Source organism: Anser anser, assembly GCF_964211835.1.
Source record: "Anser anser genome assembly, chromosome: 6".
Lineage (NCBI taxonomy): Eukaryota > Metazoa > Chordata > Aves > Anseriformes > Anatidae > Anser > Anser anser.
The window spans coordinates 30,966,233-30,977,223 of NC_139726.1; the positions used below are offsets into that span (position 1 = coordinate 30,966,233).

At 53.1% G+C, this 10,991-nt stretch overlaps 1 protein-coding gene across 1 annotated transcript; it reads right to left on the bottom strand.

Moving 5' to 3' along the window:
* Positions 1-300: 300 nt before the first annotated feature.
* Positions 301-4,121, bottom strand: GBX2 (gastrulation brain homeobox 2). The gene is made up of 2 exons (XM_083841613.1): positions 3,411-4,121; positions 301-3,113 (listed from the first exon to the last, which is right to left on the bottom strand). The coding sequence occupies exons 1-2, from the start codon at positions 3,922-3,924 to the stop codon at positions 2,590-2,592; spliced, it is 1,038 nt and encodes a 345-aa protein (XP_083697739.1). The 5' UTR covers positions 3,925-4,121; the 3' UTR covers positions 301-2,589.
* Positions 4,122-10,991: the final 6,870 nt, after the last annotated feature.

The window sequence follows — 10,991 nt, forward strand, 5'->3', positions numbered from 1 at the left end:
GGGGTGGGGGGCATTTAAAAGCAGTGATGTCTTAGTTAAGAGCGAGGGGGAGAGCTGCCGGAGAGGGCGTCCCTCCTGCAGCCACATCCCACTGCTGACCACCGAAAGGCATCGCCCTATGGGGCAATGTATGGGGTGATATAAGGGGGTGCTCCCGGGGGGATTGGGGGGGACTAGGGGGGTTTTCCCCCCCCTCCAAGCCGGGGCTGCTCGGAGCAGGCCGGTGTTCCTGCCGCACTCCCCGTGCAGCGCAATTATTTGATCTGCAGATGTAAGAGGAATTTATTGTAACAACAAATATAGTGATGTCAAAACCCAACCTTGGATTAAAGCCGGCAGCCAAAGGGGAAGTGTATTAATTTCAAACAGCATCAGAGGCCAGTGCCTATTAGGACGAGCTATTCTTCAGACCCCCCCATCAGAATTAATCATTGGGAGTTAATTTGAAGCTCAGACAAGTTGCTGTTAATTTAGTGCAGGGAGGACGGGATGGAATAAAAAGCTGAGGTGCTGGCCGGGCCTCCTGGGTCTCATTAATCAGCGAGCTGAGACGGCCTGGCTTGATTACAATTTGCAAAAAAATTCATTAGAGCCTGGGCGATTGACAATTTTTCTCTCTGCCTGTGATCTGACTCATTAGGCAGCCAAATGAAAGCCATGATGATGGTGATGATGACAGCTATCAACCCCCTCGCTTGTTTATCTCCTTCTTCTCCTCTGGCCCCGGCCCGGGGCTCCCCCTAGCCCCACTGCTGGGGGGCGAGGGGGACCCCAGCCTGCCGAGCAGATAACTTCCCTGTGCCTGGGGCAGGTGCCAGCTTTGCTAGCGAGGGCTGCCAGGCTTCCCCCGGCCCCTTGGCGGGGGGGATACAGGGGTGAGGAGCAGCTGCTCCTCCCTAAAATGCCCCCCCTGCACCCAGGGGTGGGGGTAGAGTTGGGCTGCAGCTCGCCTGAGCTGGCCCCAGAAAGAAAAAAATATAGAATAATAATAATAATAATAAAATAATAATAATATTATTAATAATAAAAAAAACGAAATAAATTGAAAGGGAAAAAATACTACGAAATAAAATTACCCACGAAGAGTGCTGCCCCACGCGTGTCGCTGGCCGCTTGCACCCACGCGGAAAGGAAAGCCGCAATTAGTAATAATAAATTATAATGGTAATGAGGAGAATTAAAGCTGGAGGAGCGGGCGGGGGGATGCTGAAGGGCCGGACCTGCTGCCAGCACCCACGGCCCCGCGCGTCCGCGGCAGCTCCGTCCCGTTTCAGGCCCCCAAAGAGGGGAAAAAAAAAAATTAAAAAAAGGGAAAAAAGAAATTAAAAGGCGCAACTGAGCTAAATGATGTCAATATCAGCACCAAGCGCTGCTGCCCCCCCGATGGGCTCACCGAGTCCCCCCAAGACTCCCCCCACTCTCCCTGCCCTGCTCCCTGTTCAATTTTACCATTTTAAAGCAAATCCAAGCTTTTTATTTTTTTCCCCCCTCCTTCCATCCCTGTCCGGCCCCGACAGCTGCTGGAAGTGGGGCCAAAAAGGGGCAAAATGGGCAGCAGGGGGTCCCCCCCAGCCCCGGCCCCCCCCCCCCGACCCCATCCGTTTGCGGCGGCCACAGCGAGGAAAAAATCAGATCAATGCCAAATTCGGGACCGAGCCGGCGGGGGAAGCGGAGGGCTTCGTGGTGTTTGTTTTTTTTTTTTTTTGTCTTTTTGTTTCTTTGTCAGTTTTTATTCACAAGACTGAGTTTGCTTTTTAAATTTCATAACTTATAAGGAAATAAGCTACATTGAAATAAATTAAACACAATTGAGAAGATCGTGCTTTTTTTTTTTTTTTCTTCCTTTCCCCCCTCCTCTCTTTCTCTCTCTGTTTTAAACATGGCTCGGTAGAATCGGCAAACCAAATCGACAGAAAGCCAGGCAAAAAATATATTTAAAAACCCGTCACCCGGTGCCTGTCCCTCAGCCATCCGAAGTAAAACAAAACAACAGAAAAGGCATGAAACCAACCCCTCGGCTTCGTTTCGTTTCGCTCTCCTCTCTCTCCCTTTTTTACCTTTCGCACCGCTAAGAAACAAAACCCCAAAGCTGGCTACGTGTGCGCTGCGGGTTTCGCTGGGGGGGCTCTGCCGGCGAGGAGGGCACGGGTAAATTTCGGCTGGATCCGGCGGCGGCGGCAGGGCTCTGCTCGCCCGGTCCCGTCGCAGCCGCGCCGCCGCAGCCAAGGCAGCACGACCGTGTATGTACAAAGTGGGGCAGCACGGTAATAATAAATATCTGCGCGTCTCTCCCAGGGTTTGGTATTCCCGCTTCCCAAACAAACAAACAAAAAAAAAAAAAAACCAGTTTCAAAGCCTCTTCCCTTCACGGGCTCTCGCTCGGCTCAGGACGTGGAAAGTTTCGCTGCAAAGTTCGCTCGAGGCTGGGGTTTGCTGTGAGCTCGCGGAAGGGTTTTGCTGTCGTCGGGGGCTCGGGTTTTGCTTCTGTTTTTTTTCCTCTTCTTCTCTTTTCTTTTCAGCTGGGTTGCTGTCAAACCCCGGCTGGGAAACTTTTCCTCCAAACCCCGTGGCTCTGAGGGCAGGGGGAGATCAGGGTCGGGCTTGCTCCAGCTGCTGGTGCTGACTCCTGATGGCAAACCTGCTGACGTGCACCGGGATGGGCACCACGATCTTAGGGTTTCGGGACGGCTCCCCCGTCTTGGAGTTGGCATTGCCCGCCTTGACCCGTTTCCATTTGGCCCTCCTGTTCTGGAACCAGATTTTCACCTGCACCTCGCTGAGTTTGAGGGCGTGCGCGATCTGGGACCTCTCCGTCAGGGACAGGTACTTTTTGCAGTGAAACTCCTTCTCCAGCTCCAGCAGCTGCTCGCTGGTGAAGGCCGTTCGCCTCCTCCGGTTTTTGCCCGTGGACGTGGTGTTGTTGGAGTTGTTGGCGTTCTGGGGGTTCTCCTCCAGCGCGTTGCCAGAGTCCTCTTCCTTGTGAGCCGCCTGGCCGGGGATGTTGTCGTCGGAGCTGTAGTCTAGGTCGCTGTCCATGGAGAAACTTTCCTCCTTGCCCTTCGCGTCGTCCTCCCCCTTGGGGTCCTCCTTCCCCTGGCCCCGCAGAGCCCCGGCTGGAAGCGAAGCAGAGGTGGCAGAGGCCCTCGGTTAGCGTCTGGCCCCTTACATCCCGCGCCCCACGACCTCGGCCCTTCGCTTGGAGGGGGGATCCGGGGATGGGGAGGGGGATCCGGGACGGGGACCCCCGGGGATGACGACCTTTGGGGTTGGGGGATGCGGGATGGGGGCTCCCGGGGCTGGCGGCTGGGGACCCCCGGGGCTGGGGACCCCGCCGCCCCTCGCCCCCCAGCCCGGCACCGTCCGCCCCGTCGAGGCGTGCGGCTGCTCCCCTCGGCCCCCCCCCCACTCACCGAGGGAAGCCTGGACGGCGTCGGCGGCCGGGAAGGGCAGCAGGGCGCCCCCGTCCTTGCCCAGGAAGGCTTTGCCGTCGTCGCCGCCGCCGTCGGGGGGCAGCCCGTCGGCTTTGTCGAAGTTGCCCGGGGGCGCGAACTTCCTGGCGGCCTCCTGGTGCTGCGGGGAGGCGGAGAAGGCTCCGGGCAGCGTGGCCATCAGGGTGGAGGTGAGGGCCATGCCCTGCGCCAGGCCGGAGCAGAAGCCGGAGGGCAGGCTGGGCAGCTGGTGGTGGTGCGGGTGCGCGGGGGGCAGCGGCGGCTGCAGGGCGCCCTGCGGCAGCGCGGGGGGCGGCGGCGGCGGCGGGGGCAGCACGACGGGCCGGTAGGGCACGAACATGGGGTAGCCGGTGTAGACGAAGTGCCCGGGGGCTGGCGGCGGGGGGCTGCCGATGAGCGAGTCGATGCTGAAGGCCGTGCTGCTCCCCAGCGGGCGCTGCATCATCATCAGCGAGGGCTGGAAAGCCGCGCTCATGCCGGAGCAGCAGCAGCCGCCGCCGCCTTCCTCCTCCTCCTCCTCCTCGTCGTCCTCCTCCTCCTCCTCAGCGCCGCGCAGCGCCCACGCGTGGGGCACAGCCGGGGCGGAGCGGGGCCGCTCCCCGCCGCCGCCGCCCGCACATGGGGGCCCGGCCGCCCCCCGCGCCCCCCGCCGCCCCCCGCCGCTCCCCGCCGCCGCGCTGCCTCTGCCCGCCCGCGCCGCCCGCGCCCATTCACATTTTGCCCGGCTGGGAACCCGCACCGCCCCACGTGCCCGCCGCCGCCGCCGCCCATTGGGCAGGGCGACGGGAGGGGCGGGGCTTGCGAGCTCTGGACACGCCCCCGCTACGAGGCCACGCCCCCTCCCCCGACCCACGCGTGGGGGGCGCCCCCCGTGGGGTCCCCAGAGGCGCGGCGTGGGACGGCCCCCGGCAGCCGCCCCCCGGCTTACCTCCCGTTTCACTATCGTTTTTTAACTAATTTATTGTGGTTTTTTTTACCATTTTATTATTTTTTAAACTATTTTGTTATTTTTTAAACTACTTTATTATTTCTTAAAACTATTCTTTACCTCTTTCCTTGTTTTTTAACTGCTTTTAAACTGTTTTACGATTTTTTAAACTCTTTTATTCTTACTTTTAACTCTTCCATTATTTTTTAAACTACTTTATTATAATTTTAACTACTTTATTATTTTAACTATTTTAGTTTTTTTTAAAAAAAATTCTATTATTTTTTAACTCTTTTCTTACTGCTCTTAGCCTTTCTATTGTTTTTCTAACTTTTTTCTTCCTATTATTAACTATTTTCTTATTTTTTAACCGATTTTATCACTTAACTATTTTATCACTTAACTTTTTCATTACTTAACTAGTTTATCACTTAATTATTTCATTATTATTTTAAACTATTATTTTAACTATTATTTAAAAAACTATTTTATTATTTTTTAAACCATTCCATTATTATTTTAAAATATTTTACATTTTTTTAACCATTCCTTTATTTTTAACTATTTTAGTATTATTTTTAACTATTCTATTTTTTTAAACTACTTTATTATTTCTTTAAACTACTTTATTATTCCTTAAACTACTTTATTATTTTTTAAGCCACTTTATTATTTTTTTTTTGAACTACTTTATTATTTTTTTAACTACTTTATTATTTTTTAAACTATTTTATTCACGCTTTTCTCTCCCTCTCCTTTTTTTTTTTTTTCCCCAATCTGAAAAGCCCCCAAATAGGCTCCATGTGGTTCTGGGTAAAGTCAGCCCCTGGCTTGGCTTTGAAATTGCTTCTGCAATTATGTAAAAGAGCCATTCAGCATCACGGCGGAATTAAAAGCGAGCGAGGCTGCTCCCTTTTCTCCGGCGAGCCTCTCATGTTGGCCGGCTCAAAGCCTTTCCAACACGACGTCTTTGCTGAGGACAAAAGGCGGAACAAAAAAAAAAAAAAAAGAAAGAAAAAAAAAAGAGGGGAGAAAAAAAAAAAAAGCCCCCAAACTTGTAAATTGAACGTCAAGGGAACTTTACACAATTTCAAAGGCCATAAATAATGATAAAGGGACCAGGCGAAGAGGCAAACCCAGGCAATTAATGGAGGTTCCCAAGCAAAGATCAAGTGGTTTGGAAAATAAAATTAAATCAAAAAAAAAAAAGAAAAAGAAAGAAAGAAAGAAAAAGAGCTAAAAAAAAGAAAGAAAAAGGGGAGGGGGCTGCCCAGGGTGGGCCCCCTCCTCCTGGGACAACGGCACCGGCGGCCCCTTGGGGCTGGTTTTGGGGTGCCCTTGGGCACGTAGGGCTGGGGAGAGAAGAAGTGGGGGCCAAATCCTGCCCCGTGGTGCTGGAGAGCATGTGGGGTGAGGGGGGCACATAGGGAAAAGTGGGAGCATGTGGGGTGTGGGGGGCACGTAGGGACTGGGGAGCACGTGTGGCAATGGGGTCATGCACGTGGGGTGAGGGTCGGGGCGCCTTTCGCCCCCCGGTGCCCTCTTGCCCGATTCCTGGCTGCGTTTTTTGGGCCTTGGCACCAAAACTTTGTCACGCCTGGGCCTGGTGGCGGCTTCGCTGCCCGGCCAGGCGTGGCTTTTGGGGTGCTGAGCTCCCCTCAGTGCCTCGGGCTGCTCTGGCCCCAAGTGTCCCATCTCCCCGTGTCCCATCCACGCACCGCAGAGGCCGCTTTGAGCACATCTTTGACCTCCATGGGCACAAACGGGGCTGGTGCCCTCCACTCGTCCCCCACCCCGTGACCCACCAGACGCTGGGGCTGACCCCAAAGCTGTGCTTGCTCCCCATGGTCCTGAGCCCACCCTACACCACGGTGGGGATCCTGCCCCCCGTCTCCCCCCAAGATAGGGAAAACCCTTCTCCTTCCCCCAGCATCCAGAGCAGGCTCCGAAGGCTTGGGGAGAAGCAAATCTGTGCTGGCGAGTCGTCGTTTCAAAAGAAAATTTAAAAATTGAAAATAATAATAATAAAAAAAAGAAGTCTTTTTTTCAGGAAACAGCCTTGGATGGAGGATCTGGGAGATAATTAGGCATGGTAATCTGCCGGGGCATGGAAATGTGTACCAACACCCAGCTCCTGCAGCTGTTTTTTATTGTCAGCCCTCTTCAAAATTTGCCCACAAACAAGTGCCTTTGCAAGACGGGCGTATTATTTCGGGCGAGAATAGGCTTTTGTTCGGCACATAATTAGCTGATTTTTCTCCGGTGAAGAAACGCCGGCGATCGCTGGCTGTCGGAGGAGCAACCGGAGCGTGGTCGTGCCTGGGAAGTGGGGCAGGCGGGCAGGGGGGACCCTCGGTGGGCCCCCACGGGCAGGCCCACGCAGCAGGGGCCTTTCTGGGGGTCCGAGAGTGGGCACAGGACGGGAAGGGATGTTTTTGGGGACCCCCGGCACGAAGGTGCTGCTCCAGGAGGGTCCCGCACCACCTGGGGTCCAGGCAGCCCATGGGGGGGTTTGCTCTCCCAAAAACCTTCTCACCAAGGGGTATGGGGTCGTGCTTTAAGCAGGAGGATTTTTGGGGGGGGGGGCTCCCACTCCAGCTGCTGCCCGGACAGGGGTAGAGACTGTGAAGTACATGAAAAGAGGGATTTTTCCCCCAAAAAGCCAGCACAGGGAGGAGATGGAGCTTTTTGGAGCAAGTAACCGTGGGTGCAGTGGAGGGGGAAACACATTGGGGGGTGCTTGAGCCCCTCGGGGGGGGGTTAGTGGTCAGGACCGCCCCCCCGTGTGATCAGGACCCCCCCCAGTGTGGTCAGGACTCCCCACCCCATGTGCTGTGGGTTTTTTTGGGGCGTGTGGGGTCGGCTCCATCCTCCCGTGGGGGCTGCAGGTGGGGCAGGGGGCTCCTGCGTGGGGGCGCTGGGGGGCCCGATGGCTTTATCAGGGGCTTGCGGAGCCCCCTCCCCGAGGTGACTCCTGTGAACCCCCCCCCCCCCCCCCCCCCGGGGAAATGTTTAATTACACGGGAAATGTGAAAAAAAAAAGAATCCCTTTTCGCAGGGAGCCCCTCGGCTGGGGAGGGCGGGCAGGGCTGCGGCGGGAGGGGGGCGCGGGGTGCGGGATGCCCCACGCGTGCCCGTGGGGGGCTCCCCGGGAAGCCGCCCCCCCCCCGTCCCTCCGCCCCCTCGCTTTGCAGGCGGGGAGGGAAGCCCTCGGTCGCTTAATCCCATTAAACTCCCTCGCAGGTTCCCGTTTGAACTCGTTTCGGGCTGGGAAACGCGCAACGCTCTTATTTTTTTAATTATTATTTTTTTTTTTGGTGGCGATACGTTTGTCTTTTTTTTTTTTTTTAGGGGCGTGTATTTTATTTTTTTTTGGTGTGTGTATATGGCTTTATTTTACTTATTTATTTATTTTTATTTATATTTTCTTTGGGGTTTTTAACAAACTTGAAGGCGCCGCCAGGCGCTCCCCTCCCCGGGATGTTCGCTGTCGGAAGAGGATGCTAGAAGGAGGAAAACGACGCCGTGCCCGTTTTTCTTGCTTAAAAAGAAAGAGACCTGGCTTCGGTAACCCCGGTTAACAGCCCGAAATTCGTTCGGATGAGGGGACGCGGGATTTTATTTTATTTTTTCTTCTCAATTTATACGTGTTCCGATATCCGGAGCCAAAATCTTTTAGGAGCTCCGAAGGGGACCTTAGCGAAGCGCGGCGGTACGGAGGGCTCCTCTCCAGCGGTGTAAACCCGCACCCACACGCACGCACATTGCCGCTTTTCGGGCAACGTAGTGGAGAAACCTGCCGGTTTAAAACCCCGAGTAAAAGTCTAAAATATTCCCAGGTCAGGGGGGCACCGTCTCATTAAAACCACCACGGTCCTGAAACTGCACTGCAGACATTAAAGTGCAGTATTTTTCAATTAGAGCTGACGAATTCAATCAAAATTCCATAGATTAGGATGAAATGAGGCATGGGTCATTTACAGGGGAATTTAATTGCAGAGCCATTAGACAAATAGTATATTTGCCATTCTCACATTATCCATCATTTTAGACATCAATAGAAGGAACAGCATCTTTACTAATACAGCAGCACTTCCCAATCTCTGCCTGTAAACACTCCCTTTCCCCATAGCTCCTGATTATATCTGATTTCATTTAAAGCCATGGGGGATTATAAATGTTCATGCAATCAGGTTCATTAGGACTTCAAAAACCTCATTTCTGATTTGGATTGCTTTGCGGATCGCCCGCCTCGCTGCAGCGTGCGCGGTGCCTCCGCTTCTCAAATCAAACGCCGCTTCATTACCGGGGCCAGCTCGGGGCTTGATTAACCCCCCCCCCACCGCATCCCCCCGACCCCACGCGTGTCCCCCCCACCCCACGGGACCCTCACGGGACCCCAAAGCCCATCCCCACCCGACCCCGCGCCCCGGAGCCCCCCCGGACCCCGCGCCCCCCCCCCCCCCCCCCGAGCCGAGCGTGGGAAACCCACGCGGGACTTTCCCACCCGTGGGAAACGATCGCGGAGCCGCCCCACGGGGGGGGTGCAGGGAGGGAAAACCACGGCCCCGCCGAGAGGAGAGGCGAGGAGAGAAGGTCCCTGATGTTTTCCCCTAATAGCAGCTCAGTATTAAGCGAGTCCCATAAAACACGCGCGTCCAGACAGACCTCGGGAAAAAAATAAAAAAATTAAAAATAATAATAATAAAAAAATAATAAAACCCCTCCCGGAAAGCCTTCATTTCACCCAAATGCCTCGTGTGCGCAGCGCTGCGTTAGCTGCCTCAGTAATTTAATTGGAATGAAACGTGAAAAATGTGTCATTTTTGAAGAATTTATGCATCGCTTCCTGGAAATCTCATTGTCTTAACTAGCAGCCTACTGCGTTCTGTTTAGCAGTCATAATCGCGTTTTTATGCGTCTCCGTATTACAAGTTAATGTGACCTCCTGTCTTTGGCTGCCGAAAAAAAAAAAAAATGAGCCCTTCCCATAACATCTGCATCAAAACAGGGCGCCTTTCCCCAACTTGCCAACTCTTCGCGAGGCCGGAGCATCCCACCCCGGCGGCAGGACGGGAAAAAAAAAGGAAATAAAACCCAAACAAACAAACAAACAAAAAATCAAAAACCAAAACTATCCCCCCCCCCTTTTTTTTTCAGGCAGGGTGTTTTTCTTTTTTTTAAAAATATATCATTATTAATTTTTATTTTTTATATTTCTTATTTTGTTTTATTATTTTTCATTTTAATTTATTTCATTATTTTATTTTATTTTATTTTATTTTATTTTATTTTATTTTATTTTATTCTATTTTATTTTATTTTATTTATTATTTTATTTTATTTTAATTTTATCTTATCTTATTTTATCTTATTTTATTTTGTGCTTTTATTTCCGTTTTTATCTTGTTATTTTATTTTGCGTATTTATTTATTTGTTTTAATTTACCCCCCCCCCCCCCCCCCCGCAGCCCGGTGCCGGTGCGCGGCGCCGTGCCCAGCGCGCCCCCTGCGGGCCGCGGGGAGCCGCGCACCCGGCGCCGCGGACACGCGTGGGGCCCGCAGCCCACGCGTGTCCGCCCCATGCATCCTCTCCCCCCCCCCACGCGTGTCCTCCCCGACCCCACGCGTGCTGAGGTTTCTTTAAGGTTTCCCCATCGCAGAAATTATTTTTTCTTTTTTTTCTTTTCTTTTTTTTTCTTTTTTTTTTTCCATTTTCTCTTTTTTTTTTTCCTTTTTTTTTTTTCCCTCCTTTTGATGTGGATTTTTTTTTTCCCCCCAGCAGTAGCTGCAGGACAGCGAGCCCAGGTCATGTTTTTGGGGGGAGGCTGCGGGCACCTGGTGGGACTCTATCTCCATGCAAAGTCGCCCCATAGGGATGCAAAACGTGCCGTTCTTCCCGCACAAAAGATGAAAGCCTCATCAGAGGCACCAAAATTTAGGTTTAGCCAGGACCGGTGTGCTGTAAATCCCTTCCAATGCAGGGAATGAAACAAAATGGTGAGGTGAAGCTGCCACCGAAGCGGCAGGGTGCTGGGTCTCGGTGTGGGGCACCAAACAGCCCACGAGGGCAAGGGAGGAGCAGCAGGTGGAAAGTCGGGGAAGAATTTCCTTGCCCTCCCCATCTCCGTGCTGCCTGCTCCAGCCGTGGGTACCAGGGCTGAATAACCCACGTGTGAGTAGAGGAAGGGTGTGCCGACCACACGAAAAGGCTGCATTTCCTTCTGTTTTTAATTTTTTTTTTTTTTTTTACTAGGGAGTAGTATAATTAAGCAGCGGAGCAATTTGGCGAGTGCCGTGGCAGAGCTGCTAACAGGAGGCCAGCTGCTCTTCAAGGGGCACGTGCGCACGCTCGCTTTGGCACCATGGAAATTAATTTGGGGAGCCAGGGGGCTGGGAAAGAAAATCTCTGCTCTGGGTGCCTTTCACCAAGGAAAATCACGCCCCAGCTCCCCCAGGCTGTGCTCCTTGGATGCCAGTGCAATAGGCACGGAGGTGCCATGGTGAAATTGGGGCAAGATATGGCCAGCCCTGGCTTGGTGGCTGGTACACCAACAGCAGCCCACAAGGTTTCAGCTGATTTCGGTCCATTTTATGGTCTGTGTTAACACCCC

Coding starts and splice junctions, on each gene's coding strand:
- GBX2 (XM_083841613.1), bottom strand. CDS start 3,924: ATGAGCGCGGCTTTCCAGCCCTCGCTGATGATGATGCAGCGCCCGCTG. Junction 3,114..3,410: donor CGCCGTCCAGGCTTCCCTCG/GTGAGTGGGGGG, acceptor CTTCGCTTCCAG/CCGGGGCTCTGCGGGGCCAG.